The sequence below is a fragment of the Bos javanicus genome, chromosome 10 (assembly GCF_032452875.1).
Source record: "Bos javanicus breed banteng chromosome 10, ARS-OSU_banteng_1.0, whole genome shotgun sequence".
In the NCBI taxonomy this organism is placed as follows: domain Eukaryota; kingdom Metazoa; phylum Chordata; class Mammalia; order Artiodactyla; family Bovidae; genus Bos; species Bos javanicus.
In genome coordinates this window covers 78,755,118-78,781,950 of record NC_083877.1, presented here as the reverse complement: position 1 = coordinate 78,781,950, position 26,833 = coordinate 78,755,118, and the positions used below count along the sequence as shown (strand labels likewise).

The 26,833-nt window shown below is 36.6% G+C and overlaps 1 protein-coding gene and 1 long non-coding RNA gene across 3 annotated transcripts in view; one reads left to right on the top strand and one right to left on the bottom strand.

Moving 5' to 3' along the window:
- The first annotated feature begins 1,267 nt into the window (after positions 1 to 1,267).
- Positions 1,268 to 8,729, top strand: LOC133254852 (uncharacterized). The gene is made up of 2 exons (XR_009738790.1): positions 1,268 to 1,387; positions 7,834 to 8,729. It is a non-coding gene; the product is annotated as an uncharacterized LOC133254852 (long non-coding RNA).
- Positions 1,461 to 26,833, bottom strand: part of PALS1 (protein associated with LIN7 1, MAGUK p55 family member) — an 81,132-nt gene continuing 55,759 nt past the window's right edge. For both annotated transcript variants that reach the window (XM_061429186.1, XM_061429185.1), the window contains exons 7-15: positions 26,364 to 26,525; positions 23,960 to 24,037; positions 18,090 to 18,273; positions 14,491 to 14,562; positions 14,056 to 14,127; positions 10,691 to 10,858; positions 9,839 to 10,041; positions 8,364 to 8,474; positions 1,461 to 4,495 (exon numbers count right to left, since the gene is read on the bottom strand). In XM_061429186.1, coding sequence (XP_061285170.1) covers positions 4,319 to 4,495; positions 8,364 to 8,474; positions 9,839 to 10,041; positions 10,691 to 10,858; positions 14,056 to 14,127; positions 14,491 to 14,562; positions 18,090 to 18,273; positions 23,960 to 24,037; positions 26,364 to 26,525 — 1,227 coding nt within the window. In that variant the 3' untranslated portion in view covers positions 1,461 to 4,318. The remainder of the gene's footprint in view (positions 4,496 to 8,363; positions 8,475 to 9,838; positions 10,042 to 10,690; positions 10,859 to 14,055; positions 14,128 to 14,490; positions 14,563 to 18,089; positions 18,274 to 23,959; positions 24,038 to 26,363; positions 26,526 to 26,833) is intronic.

The following is a 26,833-nucleotide window of genomic DNA, read 5'->3' as shown; positions in this document are numbered from 1 at the left end:
CTGCTAGACAGGTTCTTTACCACCAGCATCATTTGCAAAGCCCCTGCTGCTGCTGAGTTGCTTCAGTCGTGTCTGACTCTCTGCGACCCCATAGACACCAGCCCACCAGGCTCTGCCGCCCCGGGGATTCTCCAGGCAAGAGTACTGGAGTGGGTTGCCATTGCCTTCTCCGGGCAAAGCCCCTAGTGAAGTATAAATACCAATCATTTCCATCTTGCAGGTGGAATGCAGAGCAAATGTATCTTGACTTTAAGAGCCTTGAATCTTAAGTGGTATGTATGCTCTGTGGGAGGCAAAAATTAGTGGAAAAGTTGATGCACAGAGCCAATTTTAGTGGTTTCATTTAGGTAAACTTATATTAACTTTAAAGCACTGAGCTAGAGAAGTACCCTCGGTTTTTCCTGTGGCGTCATCAACCTTTGTTACTTACTGGCCTTGGCTAACCTCCCTTACAAAAGTACAGATGATTTTATGGTTCAGCATATTTTTAAAAAATATTTTTTCTATGTGGACCATCTTTCTTAAATCTTTTATTGAATTTGTTGCACTGTTGCTTCTGTTTTATGTTTTGGAGTTTTGGCCAGCAGGCATGTGGGATGTTCGCTCCCAGCCAGGGATGAACCTACACACTGCCTGCACTGAAGGTGCAGTCTTCACTGCTGGACCACCAGGGAGTCCCACTTCAGCGTTCTGACAGCGGTGGACAGATGGTTTGTTGTGTAGGGTTGGTGATCTGAGCTCCTGGGAAAGGGAGGCAGGCGATCAGGATAGGAATGGAAAGTGGGGCTGGGGTAGCAAGGTGTGTATGTGTGACACTTTTTGGTCTATGACTGGCCTCCTTTGGGAGATACAGAATAGGTATAGGAAAGGAGGAAGGCTAAAGATTTGAGAAATGTGTATTTGTCAACAACTCATCCTACCCTCAGTGTTCTCAAGTCCATGGTTGCATGTAGTGGAATTTGCCTGTCTTACATATCTTCTTCCCCAGAAAACTTTTAGAGCTTCCAGCTTTGTCTATCTTTAATATAGTTTAAATAAACAATATACATGATGCTGGATGCTTGGGGCTGGTGCACTGGGACGGCCCAGAGGGATGGTATGGGGAGGGAGGAGGGAGGAGGGTTCGGGATGGGGAACACATGTATACCTGTGGCGGATTCATTTTGATATTTGGCAAAACTAATACAATTATGTAAAGTTTAAAAATAAAATTGGAAGAAAAAAAAAACAAAACAACCAAATTTAAAAACAAAACAAAACAAAACAATATAGGAAACAGAACCTACATTTGTGCCAATAGGGGGCACTCTTCCACTGTGAAAAATAAAACATATTTTGTGTTTCACCCAGAGGCTCCGATGGACTTGCTAGCAGAACCTGAAGACAGGTGGGTGGTTTTAGTTGTGTTGAAACCTTGAATGGCAGAGGATATAAGCACACAAGAGAAAGTAGTCAGTGGCTTTTAAAATTTGAAACATAATTTTACTTTTTATTTTTACATTATCTTGTGCAGTATTACATCTCAAAATAACAGAGTGCAGATAAAGGCAAGGTAAAGTACAAAGGAAGATTAACAACAGGTGTCAAAAAAGTTACCTTTATTAAGGCTAAATCCCTGGTTTATATTTTCCACACACATTCACAAAATTACATTCAAATTATTCCTTAGGCCATGAGAAAAGGAAAAAAAAAATCCAGATATTAGGTTTTCATAGAAAGCAAATCTGGATTAATCTAAAAACTATTCTCCTTTCTATTTGTTCTGACTTAAGAAAATTTAGTAAAGGAAGGTTATTTTCTTATTTGAACTAATGTGCATTTCATTAGCTATTGGTATGGTTCCTATTAAGTGGTTAAGACCTCCCCAACATTGGGGTCTCCAATCAGAAGCACAGAAGGCCAGGAAATGGACTTGGCCAGAGTGGTATACAGCACAGCTAGGTAAGGAGCAAGGTTTTTTCTATTTTCTTTCAAAGAAGTCAGCAACAACTCAGTTTTCACTTTGGAGGGGCTGGGATGAGTACCAGCACATCCATATCACTGGGACTGAAGAAAGTGTGGGACATAAACATTTCTATTCCTCTATCACTGCTGATGAGGAAGGAGAGAATTACATAAGATTTCACTGACCCCTAAAATACCTCATCACCTTAGACTTTTAAGAGTGTACTATGGCATGGCATGTGCCTCGCTCGGCAGGGTCCTTGAACCTGCTTCTTAAAGCCATGCCCGAGTCCATAGCACGTGGCCCTTGTGTGGCCCTGTGGTCTGCAGGCTAACTAGAAGACTAGCATGGTAGCCACTTACTGACACCACCTAAAATCTCAATTCTAACTTGACTGAAACTACAAACATTTTAGACCTTAGGGTTGAAAACAGTTGTCAGTTATGCTAAGCAGCTCACAAAATTCCACAGACTACCTTTCATTCCTAAGGAGAAAGTAAATTGGGAAAGTGAAAAGATTTAATACAGTCCTTTGTTTTCATTGCTGAAAATCACTGTGACCTTTGCATTTTCCTGCCATAAAACTGGAGTGTTTCAGACCTGAAGAGACAGTATGTATGGCATTCCTTCCCTCAACCCAGGAATTACTTTCTTCTAAGGAACATTATTTCTGCATAAGACATAACTCTACAGCCAACTCTGAGGCCACACAAAGTTGAACAGAAAAAGGCTACATATAAACAGTCTACATTTGTTCAAATAGTATTATGCAAAAGAGAAAAACTCAAATACATACATGACACCAAGACAAACTACTCATTAAAAACAGTTGCTTATGTTAATAAGTGACAATTCAATATTATTCCAGTGTTTAGCTTTGGAAACAATTGTTGTAGCTGTATTCATCATAAAAATAAAATCAAGACATTCACATTTGAGGTTGTTTGTCACACACCACACCATCCCCTAAACCTGGAAGAGACTACAAATTAACTTTCCATGCCGATTACAGAAGTTGACTTTTAAAGCTTCAAGCTATAGAGACAGTATGAAAATCCCATTAGCTTAAATGTTTTATGATTTAGCTTGTTGCATTCTGGTCATAAGAGGCAGACTTTTTTTTAACGATAAAAACCTATTTCTATATGCTTAACTTTTCCCCTGCAGTGTTCTTTTCCTAAAATGTTCAAATGACTTTCAGGTCATCTTTTCCTTCTGATCTCAAAGTCAATTGTCATGTCATTTCTCTCATATAATTTTATTCCAATGTTGAACAAGTATAATTAATGACCATTTGTCAATCTATTAAATATTTTATTCCAATGTTGAACAAGTGTAATTAATGACCATTTGTCAATCTATTAAATATTAGTATACAGTACAGCAGCTATATTGATCACAGAATTCCAGTTTATTACCTACATATATAACAGTCATCAAATTATACTGTGTTCATATATAAAATGCAAAAACCGTCAAATGTGCTACGTCCTCTTATGTATGTAAAAACCTGCATCTTGAGGAAGAAACTTTTAATAATCAACACAGTTTATATATGAATATCTGCCATTCATAAAAATATAACTTATACATTCTATTGTACTATGCAGATCAGGAAAAGGAAGTTACCAAATCAGTTGTGACAATTTAAGATAAAAATTCAAAAACTCATTATACCTTTAAAAAGATCAGCATATGTTGTCTATGTTTTAGATCAGAGTCTGCAATGAAGTCTGATCCACAAAGTTTGAGCTAAAAAATTGGTGCTTCTAATGGAATGTTTTTAAGAATTAAAAGACATATAAATGAATTCAAGGCTAACAGAGTAGCTCCAGACCAAAGTGGCTCCATTTTTTAAGAAAGTAAAGTCGTTCTGATGACTAAGCCAGTCTTCTAACCAAATCCTGTCGTCTTGCCCAGTGCACAGCACAGTTCCCCCTCACTCCCAAATTCTCATGAAATCATTTAAATTAACTGTTAAATAACATCAATATTTACTGCAGTGTGAAACACGGACCATTGTGTATATATACACGTTTTTGTGGAAATATGACTAGGCAGAAAAGATTTGGTTAGATGAAAACAGAATTAAAAGGCTTTTACCATGGATAAACTAGAATGGCTCTGTTGAAAACTTCCATTTAAAATCCCCATCTGAGGCAAGAACCTCTGAAGCCAGGTACAGAGAGAGAATAAAGACTGCTGTTAACAAATTGCTTAAGGGGATTTTCTTCTCACTAATTCAAGATCTAAGAACATGTCTACAGTTTACACTGCCTGCCACCTCAGAGATGTGCTCAAGTATCAGGGCTATCTTCCTATGGATAGTCTGCCAGGTCAAGTCCAGTCCTGCTACAGAATGAATGTTTTCCTTCACCTCAGCCAAGTGGATGGCACCCACTGAGGTTCAGTATCAAGTTTGTTAATCAACCTAAGCAGTTCCTGATAGGCTTTATCAAGATCTGAGTTCACAATTGCTGTGTCAAAGTAGTGGCCATTGTTCTGCTCCATCTCTCTAGTCTTCTCAATGATTTCTCTCAACTCTTCAGGCTGCAAAAAAAAGATGAAAAAACATGAGGTAAACCACCCCAAACTTCACAATGAGTCAGAGATGGGTGAAAAACAAGATGGGTGAAAAAAAAGCCTTAACATACTGCTTTCCTTCTGTCTCCCAAAATACTCAACTTCAGAGCTCCTCCCAAACCCTGTCATGGCCACAGAGATTCCCTTTGCTCTGGCCTCTTCAGCACGCTCACTGCAAATCATCTGTGACTCAGTATAAGGTATATAACCTAATTATGGGCTTCCCTTGTGGCTCAGCTGGCAAAGAATCCGCCTGCAATGTGGGAAACTGGGTTTGATCCCTGGGTTGGGAAGATTCCCTGGAGAAGGGAAAAGCTGCCCACTCCAGTATTCTGGCCTGGGGAATGCCATGGACTATGTAGTCCATGCAGTTGTGAAGAGTTGGACACAACTGAGTGACTTTCACTTTCTTTTCATAACCTATTTATACCGCTTTGTAGGTTTTATGTGTTTCTGTCTTATCCACAAGAGGCTTCAAGAGCACAGACTGTTAACTCTGAATTCTCTACAGACGCTCATTTTCAAACATTGTAGGTCATCATAACCTCTTCCTAAAACGTCTTCTGTAACAGAGTGAACTTTTCTGGCAGGACCCTAAATATCACCTATTCTGGCTCTTATAAAGAGCCCCTGCCTTTTATATCTGTTGTAGAGTTTAAAAGAGTAAAACCACGAGAAAAGGATCAATAGAATGGGTATCTTTTTTTATGAAAACACGCTGGAAATCCAAGATTTTAATAATCTATGGTTTTGGGGGCAATAGTTTAATACTTTAAGTTGATAGACAATTTCAATACACAAAGGAGGTCTTTAAGATACAAAAACAAGTATCCTAAGAGAGTTTGGGAAGCCAAATAGAAGCAGGCTACTTTAATATGTAAAGGAAACAAGTGTTTTCACAGACAAGCAGATGGCAAGGTAATATGCAAAACTTATCCCGAACCCCTCTGATGATCAAGCACAGGTGTCCAAGAAAGTGAAACTGCCCCCAGAGCGCCCCGTCAATGAAGAGAACTAATTAAATGCCCAATGTCTCAGCCATAGAGGCCATACATCAAAATATATTGGACCCACAATATCAAGCAATTTATATCATTCAACCAGTCAAACTTTTATAACAGTAGGAAAACATACTAAAAATACGATAGCTCTGGCTTGCCCTGAGTTGGTTTCTTGTGTGGCTCTAATTTTCATTCTGGAATGTTGTGCAGCTGGCTCTGGCACACAGAATCCTTTGTTTCCCAGCAGGAAGCTACTACACCATTGTAACTGAACACACTGTGATGTTCTGGTCACAACTTATGTTTACCCAAAGCTCAAGGTTACTGAAAGAACATTCTAGAACTCAAAAGAGAATCTAAACTTTGTCTTACTAGATTTGAAATGTAAATGTTATTAAGCTGCACATCTTACATAGATTCACAAGAGTATCTAATCCTAAATTTTTCCTTATCAAACTGAAGTATTTTATCTTTTGCCAAAAATGACTTATATATTTGGTACTTTATAATTATTTTACAATTCACGACAAAATTGAAACAAAATGATTTTGCTCATAAAATCTTTGGCCTGAAAAAATTATCTATAGGCAAAATTGACCATAATAATTCACACTATTAGTTTACCACTCTTAAGACCCCATTATAGCAAAACCAGATTCAGAATGTAACAAGATTAAGTTGTGCATTCAGTGAAGAACACCATTACTTTCTTAGCTAACACTATTTCACAGAGTTAAAATTTAGGATCAGTTTTTACTTAACACTTCTATTGTGTGATAAGCATTATTAATTACCAAAGGAGATAACACATAAAAAGCAATCAGATACATCACCCTTTACCCAACAGCTGCAAAATATACATTCTTACTGGTGTGCAGGAACATGCGCCAAGACAGAACAGATACTGGGTCATAAAATAAGGCTCAACAAAATTTGAAAGACTGACATTTTACAGAATATGTTCTCTTACCACGGTGGAATTATACAACAATAAAACATTCTAAAATCTCCAACAGGGGGAAATTAGATACTTCTAAATAACCCATGGATTAAAGAAAGAAAATGACAGGAAATTAGGGAATATTTCTAACAAAATGATAATTAAAAATATGTAACTTATTAGAAAAGAAGGTTTAAAAATCATGTTTTCTTCAGAAACTAGAGCAAGTGCAAATTAAAGCCAAAGTAAGTATAAAGAATAAAAATAAGGTAACTCAATGAAATGGAAAACAAGAAAATTAACAAAGAAAAAGGCTTCCAACTTTTTTCTAAAGTGTTTTGGTTATTCTTTAAAATTTCCACACAAATTCTAAAACAACCTTCAATTTCTACAGAAAAGCCCACTGTGATTTTTTTCCTGCCCCAATAACAGGTTTCTTGAGATACAGTTCATTCACAATTCACCCATTTAATGGTGAACTGCAACCAATTCAATGGTGGACTCATACAGTTCATTCACTTAAAATGTACAATTGAACAGTTTTTTGTAGTCACAGAGAAGTTGTGCAATCAATACCACAATCCATTTTAGAACATGTTCCTCACCCTCCACTCTCCATGCCCTGTTCTCCTTCCCCCAAAACCTCATAGTCATTAGCAGCCACTCCCATTTTCTCCCAACCCTCAGCCCTAGGCAAGCACTAATCTACTTTTGGTCTCCATAGATTTGCTTATTCTGGATATTCCAAATAATGGAATCATGTCAAATATGGTCTTTTGTGACTTCAAAAATGAAAATGGAGTGAAACACTACTTTAACCAGCTGGCCTACTTAGCCTATAACAAAGCAACCGAATTATGCTCAATATAAAGGATGGGAAGTCCCTGAGGTCTAAGACATTGAAAGATAAACACAATATAGGCTGAATAACAAATCTTTTTCTAGAGTAGAAAAAGATATCCTGGGAAGGAACAAAGAAAGCTGGTGGATGTGGTCAATAGTCAAAAACCAAAGAAAAGGAGAGGTGTGATGTTGTGACTTCTGAAGAGATTTGAGGGAGGAGTAGTAGTATGAATTTTTATGGAGAAGGAAAAGGCAAATGAAATGAGCGCTAAGTGATTCCTTTATAAAACAGAACCACTTAGGAAATCTGCTAAGAACAAGGAAGAGTATTTGTTGCTGTGATATAGCATGTCACTTGATGGTTTTCATATCATATGTTTAAAATGTCAAATAAAATATCAATGCTTTGATTAATATATATCACTATATTATCATTTAATTTTTAGTACCATTTGGTATAATATGGACCACCTCAACCTCACTCAGCATCTAATATAATTTAAAAAAATTTTCCATTTCAGATCATATGAAAAGATCAAAGGCAAAAGACAAACAGAACATAAAATTTCAATCAGAAAAAAGAGGAGAAAGGCAAGAGCACTCAACTTGGATCCTGGCATATATGGAATATCTGCAGAAAATGTGGGTAATCCCTAAGGATCTGCTGAGAATATTTGGTGGCGGAGCGGGAGTCATCTAATCCTTGTTAGAAATAACATGGATCTGTGTGAAGAGGACATGGAAGTTTTAAGAAATCAGAAATAACATGGATCTGTGTGAAGATGAAAGAAGTTTTAAGAAATGTCAAAGGCTACCATACATTTGGAATAACAACAGGAACTGTATGCAGAACAAGAGGAGCCCCTTGCTTTGGAGAACTACCTAAATGCAACCAGAGGCAAGTGTGGCAGTTTTGGGGAAAGTGACATGGCAGAAAGAATAATCAGTTTGAAAGCCTAAGCTGACGTGGTTTTTAAGCACTGTGGCATATTAAGCCATGTGTTTTCATGTTTACTTTTAATGGAATAGTCTAACAGTATAATAACTTTACCTTTGGATTCTTGCCCTCTTTGGCCAATAATGCCCGAAGTCTTTCTTGTGAAGGGGGTGCAATGAAGATAATATATGGTTTCAAGTCTGAGTTCCGTAGAGTCTTCAAGGACTGTAAAGCAAAGACAGATCTGAGAGTTTGATACTGAAACTCCAACTAAAAACCCTGATTTATCTATTAAAAAAAATAATTGTAATATATAGAACTATATGTAATTTCATCATGTATTTTCCAAGTCTATAGATGTGTTATCATTCTTTCATAATTTAAAAAATCAAAGAGAGAAAAACAAAAAACAACAGAAAAGATCGTACCATTCAACATAATATATTGTGTACCAAAACTGAAATGAAGACTTAACATGATGATAAAATAATAAGATCATACACAGATTATAACAACATTAAAAATCCATTTTGAAGGAATTACAAATGAGCAGTCAGCTTAACCATATGCCACAATCTAAATGCAAAAGGAATCAGAGAAAAACTTCACACACACATGCAAAAAAAAAAAATTCTGGAAAAATACATCCAAGAAAAAAAAAGCAGATTGTCTGAATTAAAAGATTAGTTTTTCACGTTGCCTTTGCATGACTGTGTGTCCCTAAAGTGAAGCATTCCACAAAAATGGGGATTATACGGACATGTCCTTTTCTATCTAAAAACAGTAATTAAGACAATATGCTTAACTACTCTTAAGTTCTTTGGTAATTCTGTTAGCCAAAATAAAGAATTCTTAAGGAATTTAGTAAAAATAAAAACATGGATGCTTTTCTTAAATCTAATGTTTATAACTGAATAGCAAAGACTAAAATAAAGAAAACCTAATTACTATTTCAGGAAAGCCATTTTGGAGTCAATTTTTCTCATACACATCTCTTTAATAACCACTGCCTATATCTCCTGAATTGACACACAAAGTAGATTCCACTACATTAAGGAAAGTTTTATGCTAAAGCTGTACAATCAAGAAAAAACCCCACAAAAACACAATCTTAAAAATACAAAATTTCTAAAATTATTTTTAACAGAAATCTAAAAAGCAACTGTTAGTAATTTTTGAAGGTTTTGCTTTGTAAGACAGATAATGGAAAGCAATGGCTGTTTCATTAGCTACAACCAACCACTCATTACAGTCCTAATACTTGAACGATGGCATTTAAAACCATAAAAATGACCTCTCACTATTCTAATTTTTCTCATATGGGAAAGGAAAATTCTTTTATAACCTTTAAAATACTAAAGTACTACCAGCACAACAGTTACTATATTTTAAGTTTCCGAAAATATGTACATTTATATATAGGCAAGTATGTAATATATGTATTTTCCACTCTGAGGAAATTGAAAGTGATTTAGCAACCTGAGTTCATGTAGAGAATCATTGTGAAAAATCTGTATGAGAAGTTAATTAGGTCTTGTGATTCTTGGACCAAAATACAAGTTCAACACTCTAAACCAAAAGAGTTCTACCTGTGTACGAAGACTTAAAAGACATATTTTGCCCGAGTTGATCACTTGGCGTACAGAATCTATACTGGTTCCATACAAATTTTTCTCAAATTCACCATGCTCAATGAACTTTCCGGCTGCTATGTCTGCCTCAAACGCCTGCCGTGAAACAAAGTGGTAATCTCTACCAGCTACTTCATGGTCTCGCCGATTCCGAGTTGTATCTAGGCAAACAAAATCAGGCAAAAATTAGTAAGCACAGATCAGAGCAAGGGTGAGGAATAATTCTGCTAGTCAAAAAAAATTTTTTTTATTTTGTAATACAAATTAAAAAATAATGAATTAAGGAAATGTTAGACCCCCGTGTGTTTTAACATTGACTGGTTTTATTTCTAGATTGAGAAATAAACAAAACTGTGGTGTTAGTATCTTAGTAACAGTTACATTTAGTATGTTTTATACACTTTAAATTACTTCATTTTGCATTTCATTTAAAACATTATCACTCAATTTTTCCATAAGATCAGGTACTATACAATGTTTAAACAGAAAGTCTATGCTCAGAGATTAGGTCTAAAGTTCTGTCTTCTGCATCAGTTAAAAAAACCAGGAGCTGATTCCATACTGAACAGTGGACTATAAGAAGCCAAAATTGAAATTCATTTATAGAAAGTAATTAGTACCATACTCTCAGAAAAATGGTACTCAAGAATGACTATCTTTAGTAGAAAATTCTCAAAAGATATGGTAAAAACAAAGTTCCTATTTCTTGGACATCACTGTGGGAGGAAATGGGTGAAAACTCCCTACACAGTTAGGTTCTGCCGAGGTACGCGGAAATGCACAGGAACACAGGAACACATCCAAACTTACGGGGAACTGCAGATGCAAAGCGGTCTTTCTCCTTGTTCATGAGCCTCTGACGCAGTTCATTCTGGCCACAGTTTTGTGGACCAATCAAAATGATAGGTCTTTTCCTATTTGCTGGCTGATGATAAAGTGACATTTCCTCATAAGTTAAGATCTCTTCATTGTCATAATCTTTGAAAAAAGGAAAAATTAAGCCCTTCAGACAGAATTACTGATGTATAATAAAGATATATATAAACATATTTATATAAATATATAAAGGTATATTTATATTACTCATAATTCTTCCAAAAAATTGGAAAACAGCACAAGTTATCATGGTTAAAAACACAACTACTGAGATCAAGAAAGTAATAACTGGGTAGCATTATGTCATAAGTACTTTCTCATGTCATTATATCCTTGGCAGGATATTATGAAAATAAATAGTATATTACTCCTTCTAGAAATGATTACTGCTTCTCTTGTTTCACACTGTGTTTGAATGTTTACTACAATATAACTGTACTGGTTCATATGAAATAGCTAGTTTGCAGACAGTATTTTGACAGAGTGAGGCACTAAGGTATAAACTAATGAGAATAACAGCTGTCATTTTTATAAAACGGGGGATACCAATACTTTAATTTGAGGGTTAGTTTAAGGAGCAGAAAATGTGTATGCTGAAAACAATACCTGGCACAGATAAACATTTACAAACAGTGCTGTGCCTAGTGTTAACAGAGAATGCTAGAATACTTTTCTTTGATTATATAACTTGAAAACACAGCATACCAACATATGCTATCCAACTTCCTACATTTATGTTTACCTTATTCTGTAATACTAATATTAACCTGTGATCATGATTCAAGAAGAGGTATAAATTATAACTGGTACACTAACATTCCTAAAGCTGTAATCCAGATGAAATCAAGAGTTGTCATGTGGTAAGAACAAAGGCAGACAACTAGTGACCTGTCATCTTCTCTCTCTCATTACTTCACCTGACTAGGTAAGAGCATTAGATGTGTAGTCACACTGTCAGCTGTAAGTCCCCAGGGAGAGGGGACCACCTTAAGCTTGTCAGTGATTAACAGAGAGCACAGAGTAGGAACTCAAACCTACTTGTTTAAATTTACTTGTTTACAACTCAACCATGTATTAGCTGCTGCTAAGTCACTTCAGTCGTGTCCAACTCTGTGTGACCCCATAGGAGGCAGCCCACCAGGCTCCCCTGTCCCTGGGATTCTCCAGGCAAGAACACTGGAGTGGGTTGCCATTTCCTTCTCCAGTGCGTGAAAGTGAAAAGTGAAAGTGAAGTCGCTCAGTCGTGTCCAACTCTTCCCAACCCCATGGACTGCAGCCTACCAGGCTCCTCCGCCCATGGGATTCTCCAGGCAAGAGTACTGGAGTGGGGTGCCATTGCCTTCTCCTGTATTAGCTGTAAGAACTTAAACAGGTGACTTTCATATCTGAATTTGAACTTACTAATCTGTAATCTCAAGGAATTTATTTTGAGAACTAAATGGATGAAGGCTATTTCCCCTTGAATGGAATAGTCATTATAAATGATAATTATCATTAATAAAAACATTAATTCTAATAACAAATTAAGAGCAGAAATGTAAATGTGAAGCATTTCCTTCTCAAAATGCTTTTCCCTCTGAAAAACTAAGTTCCTTCTTCTAACATGTACAATCAGACTGTGGAAATATTTTGATTCACAGACTTAGATTTGCAAATTTCCTACAGTAAAATAGCTTTTAGAGCTGAACCAGTTAACTCCAGTGTGTTTCAAAGGATAAAGAAACAGAGATATTAATCACTTACTGAAGTATAGAGAAAAGAACTATAAATCCAATAAATATTCTTAGTTACATAATCTATCAATTAGCATTAAGGATGTTTAATTTGAAAAAAAAATTATTATAGTAGGTAGAATCTCAGGTTTAGTTTGTATCAAAATTTTCAATAATCACTGCAGATGGTGATTGCAGCCATGAAATTAAAAGACGCTTACTCCTTGGAAGGAAAGTTATGACCAACCTAGATAGCATATTGAAAAGCAGAGACATTACTTTGCCAACAAAGGTCCGTCTAGTCAAGGCTATGGTTTTTCCTGTGGTCACGTATGGATGTGAGAGTTGGACTGTGAAGAAGGCTGAGCGCCAAAGATTTGATGTTTTTGAACTGTGGTGTTGGAGAAGACTCTTGAGAGTCCCTTGGACTGCAAGGAGATCCAACCAGTCCATTCTAAACGAGATCAGCCCTGGGATTTCTTTGGAAGGAATGATGCTAAAGCTGAAACTCCAAAACTTTGGCCACCTCATGCGAAGAGTTGACTCACTGGAAAAGACTCTGATACTGGGAGGGATTGGGGGCAAGAGGAGAAGGGGACAACAGAGGATGAGATGGCTGGATGGCATCACTGACTCATTGGACGTGAGTCTCAGTGAACTCCAGGAGTTGGTGATGGACAGGGAGGCCTGGTGTGCTGAGATTCATGGGGTCGCAAAGAGTCGGACACGACTGAGCGACTGATCTGATCTGATCACATTTTCATTAGTTTCATTTTGCTGCCAAAAATTTTTAAGGTATTCAGAGAATAAAAATAAGCCTTATAAACTGTGTAGGAAGTTACAAGAGTTCCTTTGCTTTATTATTTGGCTTGTTTCTAATGTGAATTAAAGAAGGGGTAGCAAATTCTAAAGCCCATAAAGACCACTCAAGAAGGTAATGAAAGCAATGTATCAGGTTGGGTTTATAAAAAATTGGATGTGGTGGAGACTGTTGAACTAGATAGGGGTCCACTAAAAAGGCAACAGCCATCATTCAGGTTCAGCAGGCTGCTGACACACTGGAATATAAGCCCAATGTTATCAGAACTTTTGATTTTAAAAGAAGCTAAAACTTGAAAAACTTTTAACACTAACAATAAATAAAAACAAAATACTCTCCTGTGTGCCTGACTCAGCCAGCAGACTCTATGGGATGGGTTACCTAGGTGAGATGAGTTACGATAGGCAATTTCACTTAAAATACATCTATATTGTTAGAATTTGTTAGGAACAAGTATTAACTTTGCAAATGAAGAGTTTACATAGGAAAAAAATTTAAGAGAAAACTATCAATACAACAGTATACAGCCACATCATACTTTTAATTTTTAAACTACTTTTTCTCAGATTTCAAAATTCTGCATTACTCACAGTTTTCTAGAAGAAAATAATTTCTGCTAAATGACTTTATTAAATACACACATATGTTACATTAAGAGGCCAGGGCCATAAATAAAACTCCCTAAAAATATCATTTAATTTCATTCAAATGTTAGACATGGACCTCTTTTGGATATAAATATGGCTATATCTGAGAGTGGAACTTACCATCATTTTTATTGGCATTATATAAAACCTTTTTCCTCTTCTTTTTATTCTTCTTTGCACACCATAGTTTTCCTGTTGACAGTTAGAAACATAAGTATAAATGGGGTATTTGTTTACCTGAATAAAGCTACGTATTTCAAATTGAAGAACTCTAGTTTTAAATTTCAATTTACAGACATGTATTACATTGTTCACAGAATAACTATTTTTCAGGGAAATAAGTTAAAGTTTTCCATTAATCTCACATTATAGACAGATAATCTTTCATACTTAAAGCCTGTCCTTTCTTAACAGTCCTAAGATAAGCAGCTTTGCTTCTCACATCCATCTTGCCATGAATACATCTTCCCTGACAGTTCTGAAATACAAATTTAAACCCGATTCCAGATGGAAACCAAAGAAACCTCTCATTAATGTCAAATATAAGAGTCCAACCTGATTTTTCTGGTTCCTTATCTTCTTCTATGGTTTGCTTCATGGCTTCCCTTTGCTGCTGAAAGCTTTTCCCTAATAAATAGAGAAGAAAAAGAGTGAAATAGTTAGACAAAAGAATAGATCAATTTTTTTTTCTTTAATTAAGGGACGACACCAGAAGTAACTGTTCATTTACAGTCCCTTCTGAATCCTCCTGCCACTACATGAGAGAATGTCAACTATGATTATAAGCTCCAAATGTTTAAGTTGTTAAGTTCCAACCTGGCTCTCACTCAATCCTAGGAATGTATTACTAGACTATACATCATGTATTTAAAAAGATAAATAATAAACGAAGGCTAGAAGTTTTAACAGTTATTTACAAAGCTTTCCATTTAGCATCTAAGAAAGCATTCCTCAGAGATCAATGCAAAGAAATAGAGGAGAACAATAGAATGGGAAAGACTAGAGATCTCTTCATGAAAATTAGAGATACCAAAGGGACATTTCATGCAAAGATGGGCTCAATAAAGGAGAGAAATGGTAGGGACCTAACAGAACCAGAAGATATTAAGAAAAGGTGGTAAGAAAACACAGAACTGTACAAAAAAGATCTTCATGACCTAGATAATCATGATGGTATAATCACTCACCTAGAGCCAGACATCCTGGAATGTGAAGTCAAGTGGGCCTTAGAAAGCATCACTACAAACAAAGCTAATGGAAGTGATGGAATTCCAGTTGAGCTATTTCAAATCCTGAAAGATGACACTGTGAAAGTGCTGCACTCAATATGCCAGCAAATTTGGAAAACTCAGCAGTGGCCACAGGACAGGAAAAGGTCAGTTTTCATTCCAATCCCAAAGAAAGGCAATGCCAAAGAATGTTCAAACTACCGCACAATTGCACTCGTCTCACACACTGGTAAAGTAACGCTCAAAATTCTCCAAGCCAGGCTTCAGCAATACGTGAACCGTGAACTTCCAGATGTTCAAGCTGGTTTTAGAAAAGGCAGAGGAACCAGAGATCAAATTGCCAACATCCGCTGGGTCATCGAAAAAGCAAGAGAGTTCCAGAAAAACATCTATTTCTGCTTTCTTAAATATGCCAAAGCCTTTGACTGTGTGGATCATAAGAAACTCTGGAAAATTCTGAAAGAGATGGGAATACCAGACCACCTAACCTGCTTCTTGAGAAACCTATATGCAGGTCAGGAAGCAACAGTTAGAACTGGACATGGAACAACAGACTGGTTCCAAATAGGAAAAGGAGTACGTCTAGGCTGTATATTGTCACCCTGCTTCTTTAACTTATATGCAGAGTACATCATGAGAAACGCTGGGCTGGAAGAAAGACAAGCTGGAATCAAGACTGCTGGGAGAAATATCAATAACCTCAGATATGCAGATGACACCACTCTATGGCAGAAAGCGAAGAGGAACTAAAAAGCCTCGTGATGAAAGTGAAAAAGGACAGTGAAAAAATTGGCTTAAAGCTCAACATTCAGAAAACTACGATCATGGCATCTGGTCCCATCACTTCATGCGAAATAGAAGAGGCAAGAGTGGAAACAGTGTCAGACTTTATTTTTTTGGGCTCCAAAATCACTGCAGATGGTGACTGCAGCCATGAAATTAAAAGATGCTTACTTCTTGGAAGGAAAGTTGTGACCAACCTAGATAGCATATTCAAAAGCAGAGACATTACTTTGCCAACAAAGGTCCGTCTAGTCAAGGCTATGGTTTTTCCAGTGGTCATGTATGGATGTGAGAGTTGGACTGTGAAGAAATCTGAGCGCCAAAGATTTGATGTTTTTGAACTGTGGTGTTGGAGAAGACTCTTGAGAGTCCCTTGGACTGCAAGGAGATCCAACCAGTCCATTCTAAATGAGATCAGTCCTGGGTGTTCACTGGAAGGATTTATGCTAAAGCTGAAACTCCAAAACTTTGGCCACCTCATGCGAAGAGTTGACTCATTGGAAAAGACCCTGATGCTGGGAGGGATTGGGGGCAGGAGGATAAGGGGACGACAGAGGATGAGATGGCTGAATGGCATCACCAACTCAATGCACATGAGTTGAGTAAACTCCAGGAGTTGGAGATGGTCAGGGAGGCCTGGCGTGCTGTGATTCATGGGGCTAGGAAGAGTTGGACATGACTGAGCGATTGAACTGAACTGAACTGATGTGGAAAGTACTGTGCTGGATCTTACAATGGTTCTGATCATTTGAATTATTGCAAATCAAACAAATTAAGAGTTATCTTTCCAAAATTACATAAATTCATCAGTTTTTGATTCAAAGACACCATTCAATATATTCTCTTACATTTACTGTGTTCAATTCCTCTCTTTTTTGTATGTATGTATATGTTTTAAAGATTTTTCATTTCTACATTAAGCTACCCATGATAGAAATAAATGAAAAACCTATTATGTTTTTCCTCTTAGGATTATGATTTCACTTTCAAGGTTTCTGATTTTCATCTTATTTTCAGAGATTTACCTTAGAATCAAGTATATGTTTTCTGAAGGATAAAAGTGGTTTTAGTTAGAAAATTCTGAATTAGAGTTCTACTTTTATACTTAATTTTTATATCTAATTCTTTCCAATTCAGACCAGAGATTCTTAAAAAAAATCAATAAGCAAATTCCATCTATGTTGGAATAATCTGTTGAACTTAGTGCATTTTATAAGACCACAAGCAAAAAAGGTTAATATTGAGTTTGAGACACATAAAAAGTATTAAGGAAAATCAGGTTATCTCCAGCAACTGTACGGACTGATTATGTTTCTAGTTAAAACAAGTAACTATGGCTATATGGAAATTTTTAAGAGCATTAAGATTTTTTAAAAGTATGTGACTATAACAGATCTAGAGAAAATAACAAAATAATTTTAATATTTTACATATTAAATATCTTATTATACTTCCCTTGGTTCTATTTCCCTCATTCTGTCATACCCTCCTGAGTACTGTAGTAACAATCTGTAGGAAAAGTTACATCTACATATCTCATTCCATTAAGTATCATCTTCACATTTTAGAAGAAATATGTTTCTATAATAATCTTAATGTCCAATATGAGCTAGTTTTATTTTAGTATAGTCTAAATTAGAGAGTTTTCTTCAATCAAAAGATAGCTGCATCTTATTTCTATCCTAAGATATCTTAGAAGAGATAAATTCAGCAGTCTTACTCTTTTGATTCTGAATAAAGTCACACATCTTTAACAAATTCCTATCTAGATACCAAGTATGCTGCCCCAGTTGATGATAATCTCCTGCTACAGTATAAGTTTTGTTGCCTTGATGTTTTTATTGTTCAATACTATTTTTGTTGCCTTGAAAACAGGGTTAATTTCAATGCACCTACAGTGAACAGTAGAATAAATGGGGGTGGTTGATGAGATTATACGATAATCCCATTCTAAAGCCCAACAAACTGGTCAGACTTACACCCAAGATACTTATATTACAGATACAACATAAAAACCCAACAAAATGAAAAAGTAACTACATCATTTTTTTAAAAGGCATAAAAACGTGAGTTTTTCCCTTTGAAGATTTGTATTTTAAATGTGTTTTTAAACTTTGTACTTTCTACCATATTGTCTTTTACCTGGAACGAGACCAGCTAGAGGCTGATTATCTTCATCTCCTTCCCTGTAGGCTTGCCACCAATTTGGATCTTCTTGACTGATTACATGAAGTATATCTCCTTTTTGAAAAGATAGACCTAACTCTCGACATGGAACATAAGGGTCATCTGATGGGTCGTAGTCAAAATGAGCCTTTACATGGATCTAAACAATAAAAAGGGTAAAAGTAAGGACAATAATGAAATGGCAACACAATGTTTAGCATAAATGTGAGTGTTAAAATTTTTCATCAGCACAAAGATATTACAAGTGGAAAACAGATCAAGGTTAGTTTAGTAATTGTATTTGAGGGCAGAATTTTTTTCAGACTCATCTGTTTTCTTCAATTAAGACAGTCCTGTTGATTGCAAACATGTACAAGAGAAGGCAAAACACTGCCCTGTTACTGGTAACAAGCTGAGATGCCAAGAGGCCTTAAAAGTTTGACAGAAGCAGAAGGAATATAATAGAGAGTCCCTCCCTCTCCATTCCTGACTTGGGAAAACAATGACTGCAGTAAGGTATGTGATTTCTAAACCACTATTACGAGGAAAGGTAAACTGTAAACCTCTCCACATCTGTCATCTAAGCAGGTGAGTGTCAGCTTTCCTGCTGCCATCATCTCTTCTTGACCACACTGTCAGTGTGACTGTGCCTTGACTGCTCAGTCTATTCTAAAGGACTATGTCTAGGTTCATATATAATCAACCCCAAACTGCTAAAATTATCTAAATCAAGTTTATAACCAATTCCTATCACGTTCTGTATGTAGGCACTGAAATATTGTTAGTGCTACAAACTAAAATTTTTGCTAACTGTGCTTTGCATATCTAAAACCTGCTATGCTCTCAGAACTAAAAATAGGTAAGAATTCACATGAACCTTATTAAAAGCTCAATTATTTCCTACAGTATTTTCTCCAATATACTTCTGTAAGTTATAACAAAGTATTCTTACTTCTTAAAAGGTATAAAGGAATCAATATTCTCCTTAATTCCTCTATCTGTAATTTTTATCCAACCTGGTCAAGTGGCATGTGGCATTTCCAAAATCTGCAGATTATATGAAATCTGATAAAATTGAATTTTAGAGTTATACAGGGTAGTAGTAAGTCAAAACAGCTGAGAGACTGGGTAAAAAGATTATACATACAATTTTATAATCTTGGCATGAGAAGCATATAATATATAGGATGATAAAATCTCTGCTTGTACTATTCCTATTAATCAATAATGCTTCCACATCTGTTTAAATTGTTGCATTTTAGCAACATGAACCTTGGAAATCTAAATATGAAACTACAGGCATCATTTATTGTGGTGGAGAGTTCATTTTATTATCAAGGTTTTCAGAGATCTATGAAATCAGACTTCTTGTCAGCCTGATGGATGATTTTATCAAATCACTTTCTGAAATCAATACCCAGCATGCTGTTTTCAAAGTGTTTTGCTCAGAACACTTACTAGGATGTTTATTAAAATACTGACTTCTTATACCACATCTCAAGCTTTCAGATTCTGTGTTTTAATTAAGTTCCTTGGATAATTGCTACATACATGTCATTTAAGATATACCCTAAAATCTTAGGGAATTACCATCCTGAGGGAAACTAAATAGGCCAGTGAAGATGCTATATCTAAGTCTATGACCTTTGCCAGAGAAAGACAAAATCACCCAGAGATGTCTTTCTCTCTACTCTTGCTTAGGTCTCACCCCTTGACCATTCAGATTTTTTTGGTTTGGAATGAGGCCAAGAGGAGAAGAGAGGACATACTTTGTTAATGTGACAAGTTTATTTAGTGCTGTTTAAAATGTACTCTAAAACTGAGAGCAAAGTTTATTTCACATCAGAGAAATTAACCAACTGACTGAGTTAAAGTCTGAGTATTGCCTTAACACATACTATGTGACTGTTTTATGACTTCTATCTAGATATAGGCATGTATTTGTTTCACTTTATTGCATTTTTCATATATATATATATATATACACATACACACACACACATATATATACACACACACACACACATACCTAAATTGAAGGTGTGTGGCAACCTTGTGTTGTCAGAGGAAGGCTAGCATTTTTAAGCAATAAAGTATTTTTAAATGAGTGTATATATGTTGTTTGTTTAGACACAATGCAATTGTGCTCTTCGCAAACTACAGAACAATGCAATTATAACTTTTACATGCAATGGGAAACCAAAAATTTTGTATGACTCATTTTATTTCAGAACCTGCACTATCCCTTAAGTATACCTACAGGCATTCCACTGCAACTCTTATCAGTTCTACAAGTTATGTCCAGCAATCTTAGGGTAGTGGCTACTTTTTTTCCTTTCCCATACAAAGGAAAACAGAGTCCTTTTTAAATGAAGGAGAGACTGTGACCCCTACAGGAAAGCTCCAGGGCTTCACCATGCAGTAGCATCAGTAAAGTATATCTGACCAAAACAATGCTTGGTTTCTAATTCAAACAAAATCATTTGTTTAAATTTTAAATTACAGGGTTGTTTAGACACAATTATCTTCCAGCCCAACATTTTTCTCTTTGCCTCGCTGGTGGCTCACAGTGGTTAAGAATCCACCTGCCAATGTAGGTTTGATCCCTGGTCTGGGAAGACCCCACATACCTTGGAGCAACTAAGCCCAAGCACCACAACTATTGAGCCTGTGCTCTAGAGCCCCAGAGCCCCCAGCTACTGAAGCCTGCTTGTCCTAAAGCCCGTGCTCCACAGCAAGAGAAGCCACCACAATGAGAAGCCTGTACATCGCAACTAGAGAAAAGCCAACGCAGCAACAAAGACCCAACAAAGTCAAAAATAAATACATACTAAGGGCAGCATCAAGAAGAGCCTTTGCAATGTCAAGCAACAGTTTTTAAATTCCTCCTCTTCATTCTAAGATTTCTCCTCTCTGATGCCCATTCAAGAAAGAATAGTTTTTAAAATAATTTATTATTTATGGCTGCACTGGGCCTTTGTCTAGTTGCAGCAAATGGGGGTTACTGCAGCTCGAGGGCATCTCATTGTGGTGGCTTCTCTTTTTCTGGAGGACAAGCTCTAGGGCTTGTGGGCTCAGCTGCCTTGCAGCTGTGGGATCTTCCCTGACCAGAGATCAAACCGGTGATCCCTGCATTGCAAGGTGGATTCCCCACCACTGGACAGACCACCAGGGAAGCCCAAGAAGGAATATCTTTACTTGTTCTTTCCCATATTTAACAGGAGAAATTTGGGGTATCTGTGGGTATCCAATTGATGTTTAGTAGTAGGCAGACAAAAATATGAACCTTAGGGCAACAGCAAACTTAATAAAGCAACTGTTTGAACCTGAAAAGAGATGTCCATCTGTTCACTGTCCATACTGTTCACTGAAATTATTAATATTTTTTCATCTTCTGATAAAATATATATATTTATAAACATTTTACTGCATTATAAAACTTAAGATCTTCTTCCAAATGAGAAAAAAATTAAAGTGAAAATTATATAATATATTCTGTACTTCTAAGAGAAAAGTATATTGGATGGTAGTGGTTCTCAATCTTTTCTTTCAACCCAATTATCTTCATAGGCTGTGAACAATCCTTAACCTATCATTTTAAAAAATCTTTAGAATTTTTTGCAAACACATGAAGTATATATAAACAGACTGCTCCCTTGACCTGATCTCCCCACAATAAATACAACTACAGCCTAGATCTCTCTGTAGAATACAAGAATGATGGCTCAGTGGTAAAGAATCCTTCTGCTAACGCAGCAGATGCCGGTTCAATCCCTGAGTCAGGATGATTCCCTGGAGAAGGAAGTGGCAACCCACTCTAGTATTCTTGCCTGAGAAATCCCATGGACAGAAGAGCCTGGCACACTACAGTCTATGGGGTCACAAAAGAATCAGACATGACTTAGCAACTCAACAACGTATGTAATTCTATGGATTTGGTATCTACACCTGAATGCCTCTCAGGTATCTCTCAATTTTTCTCCCCAAACCAGTTTTTCCTCCACATCGCCCTTCAGTAAGCAACACCACTATTTATCCAGTTGCTGAAGCATATTTGCTTCTTGCCTATCCATTACTTTTCACATTCATTAAAAGGTCCTGTCATTGCTACTTCCAGAACACAGCCTGCATAATTTTCTCCACTGCCACTGCTATCACAGAAATTTAAGCCATCATCATAGTTTATATTGGCTTTAGCAACACTTTCCTAAATCTCCTTGCTTCCATTATTGGCTCTACTAATCCAATTTCTACCCAGCAGCCAGAGTAGTTTCGTTTCTAAACACAAATCAGATGTTACTGTATTTGAAATCCAAACTCCCTACCATGGCCAAGACTTACTTGACCTGGCCCTACTTATCTCTCAAGCCTCATCTCTTAGAATTCTCTCCCCACCTTTCTACTCCCTCACTTGGCTCCACTCCCACGGGTTTTCCAAACACAAAGTTCTTTGGAAATTATACCTGAAAGTTCTTCTGGAAGTTAACAGGCTTGGCTTCATCTCATCCTACCAGGTGTCAGCTTCACATTGCCTTCTCCTGGAGGCCTTTCCTGCCAACCTTATATAATCAATCCCACACCTCTTTTTTTATTCTCAGTGTTTATATTCACTGATTTCCATCTCAACATTTACACCAAACTATATTTACCCCAAACATGTTCATTACTATAAAATCAGCATTTATTTGCACAGTGCCTAGTACACAAATGGGATCAAGTAGATATTCATTGTAAGGAAAAAAACTATTTGGGACCCTTAATATTTTAATTATTAATACTACTGGGCTAGTGGATAATTCTATGCTTTGTATCCCTGAACTATGATTTTAGTATTCTGCTAAGTCTTTAAATTCCCCTAAAACTACATCTCTATCCTCCCAGCCCAGACCCCCAAAATCAAGAGACTTCAGTCATGCTCCCAGTCTTTAGAGTTATTAAGTCTCCTATAGGGAGAAGAGGGGATTTTCCTGGTGGTCTGGTGGTTAAGACTTTGCCTTCCAATACAGTAGGTGTAGGTTCAATCCCTGGTCAGCGAGCTAAGATCCCACAAAGAAAGGTAATTCCAAAGGATGTTCAAACTACCGCACAATTGCACTCATCTCACACACTTAGCAAAGTAAGGCTCAAAATTCTCCAAGCTAGGCTTCAACAGTTCGTGAACCGTGAACTTTCAGATGTTCAAGCTGGATTTAGAAAAGGCAGAGGAACCAGAGCTCAAATTGCCAACATGTACTGAATCATAGAAAAAGCAAGAGCATTCAAGAAGAACATCTACTTCTGCTTCATTGACTATGCCAAAGCCTTTGATTGTGTGGATCACAACAAACTGGAAAATTCTTAAAGAATACCAGACCACTTTACCTGCCTCCTGAGAAATCATATGCAAGTCAAGAAGCAACAGTTATAACCAGACAGTCAAGACAGTGTGGTTGTCATGGGTCAAGCGGGGAGGAAGTGATGAATTAGCAGAACATAGAGGATTTTTAGGGCAATGAAACTATTCTGTAGGTTATGATGGTAGATATATGTAATTATACATTTGTCAAAACTCACAGAATGTACAACACCAAAAGTGAATCCTAAAGTAAACTATGAATCTGGGTAACAATGAAACCATAAATTCTCTAATGTAACAGATACACCATTCTGATGTGGGATGTTGACAGCAAGGGAGGCTGTGTGTGTGTGGGGGGGGGGGCAGAAATTATGTGGGAACTCTATATTTTCTGCTCAATTTTGCTGTGAACTTAAAACTACTCTCAAAAAATAAAGTTTATTAATTAAGAAAAATGTAAACAGTAGCCATCATAAAATAAGGAGCATTAAAAAAAAAAAAAATCACTTACCACTGTTTCCTTGGCAGGAGGAGGCTTGATCTGTTGACTGGGAATCAGAACAAATGTCAAAGTACCATGCATATCAGACTGCAACAGAAAAAGCACATTATTTTAAAAAGCTGTATTTATGAAAATCATTTCATGATCTTATGATCAACAGTTCCTAAGCTGGACTATACTGGAACCTCAAGGAAACTTAAAAAAGAAACTGGTAAAGATGAATCCCATTTTATCAGGAAGCACAAACTACCCCTTTTGTGGACTCCATTATATTAGAGCTACCCAGGCATATGGCATGCAACAATTTTGGTCCTCTGGTCCACTGGGGAAGGCCACTTGGCCCTTAAGTCTTGGGTTTCTGTTTTCCATTCAGTTTAAGTTTAGGACGATTCCACAATGAAGGGCTGGAAGATATTACAACACTTCTGGCTTATCTACTCTGACATACATCGATTTTAGTACAGTAGGATTTGAAATGGTAATCGTCACTAGGATTAGAAAAGTGATGCAAATATACAAATATTCTTACTTCCTAGATGCTTTGTCTCTGTCATTCATTCTATATTTTAACTGTACATAGTCTTACTGCTAGGTTCTTTATTATTTTCCAGTACAGTGGCCCTCCATATTCAAGAGTTCCATATCTGTGAATTCAACCAACTGCAGATGAAAAAAAATCCCAGAAAATTCTAAAAAGCAAAACTTGTTTTTGCCATCTGCAGACAACTACTTATATAGCATTTATATTGTATTAGGTATTATACATAATCCAGAGATTATTTAAAATATACTAGAGGATGTGTGTAGGTTACATTCAAATACTATGCCATTTTATGTAAGAGACATGAGCGTCCATGGGTTTTGGTACCCATGGGGGGCCCTGGAACCAAGCCCCCTTGGATATCAAGGGACAACTGTACACCACTGCCTGCCTTGTTCAGATACCTCCAGCCTAGACAGTAATCGCACTTATGGTCCTGACATAGTAGGGAACGGTACTGAAACAGTACTCAATCTAGAGACAGCAGCCAATAAAACAAGATCTAAGAACAATAACCAATGGCACTTTGTGCTACCAAAGCAATGAATGGGACTGGGTAAAAATAAGAATGTGAGGATGTTTTCTAAATCTGACAACAGATGTCCGCAGATAGGAGAAATTCTAATGTAACAACTGACATTAAGTAAGTAAGACTATAAATGTGGTTGATGAGTATATATGTGGTGATCATAAACTGTCCTCAAAAGTTGACTCTAAATTGCTTCCTGATTATACTAGCAGTCTAACAGTACTTTCTGAGATGACAGAATTCTGATCAGTGGGCTGAAATTGCAGAATGCCATGTTCCTTAATCTATACCGTAATATGATAACCATTAGTAACACACTGCTCTTGAACATCTGAAATGCAGTTACTGAGGGCTTCGCAGGTGGCATTAGTGTGTTTAAGAGCCCACCTGCCAATGCAGGTAGATGTAAGAGATGTGGGTTAGATCTCTGGAGGGGGGCACAGCAACCCACGCCAGTATTTTTGCCTGGAGAATTCCATGGACAGAGGAGCCTGGCAGGCTATGGCCCATAGGGTTGCAAAGAGTTGGACATGACTGAAGCAACTTAGCATGCACACATGAATGAGGAACTAAATTTTAAATTTTACTTAATTTAAATAGAAATAACTAGCACATGTAGCTAATGGCTATTATAGTGAACAGTGTAGAGCTATACCATTGTTATTATCTAATACTGTTAAAACAACAATCAATTGTAGATAATAAAGAAAATGAACAAAAAAGTCATGAGGGTATGAACTTCATTTTGTTACTGTTTCCCTAGCAGCTAGCACATAGGAGGCACTTAATACATATATTTTGAATGATTTAGTGAGTTATTATTAGTGATTTCAGAGGCAAATAAAATGTACCTAACAGTATAAATAAAATTAGTAGTGTCCTCGTAAGAATAAAATGCTACTAGTAAATATTATCGGAGAAGGCAATGGCACCCCACTCCAGTACTCTTGCCTGGAAAATCCCACGGACGGAGGAGCCTGGTAGGCTGCAGTCCATGGGGTTGCTAAGAGTCGGACACGCCTGAGCGACTTCACTTTCACTTTTCACTTTCATGCATTGGAGAAGGAAATGGCAACCCACTCCAGTGTTCTTGCCTGGAGAATCCCAGGGACAGAGGAGCCTGGTGGGCTGTCATCTCTTGAGTCGCACAGACTCGGACATGACTGAAGTGACTTAGCAGCAGTAAATATTATGGAAATAATTATATGTGAAAATTATGCTAGAAATTATATAGATATCTTAAGTTATTTTTAAAATGCTTTTAAAATATTTTATTCTGAAGTCTACTAAAGGAAACAATTTTTGAGACTGTATCAATTATTCTTCTACCCATGTCAACTTACCAACAAGTCAAAAACCTCATTGACATCTTTTCCCCGGATTTCAATGCCATTAATTTCCAGAACTTCATCTCCTTCATGTAACAGACCACTTTTTTCTGCAGCACCCCCTTTAACTATCCGACTAATAATGACAGAATCCATTTCATTACGAACTGTAGCACCCTAAAAAAAAAAAATTCAAGTCAATTTTTTTTTAATGCATTTTTTATTTCCTCATTTTAAAATTCTTACTTTTCTAGTTAACAATATTAGCCTTAGATTTATCTGGAGAAAAAAAATTATTTACATACAGTAACCATGGCAATAAGTCTGAAAGCTGATCATTTCCTCCACATTTTCTGCTTCGGAAGCATTCTATTTGTTAATATTCTAAAATCAGACTTTTGAAGCATACAACAGCATAAAAATGCACTTGCTCAAAAATAAAGCGAAAGCCTATAATCAAATCTGTTCTTTATATGGTAGATGCT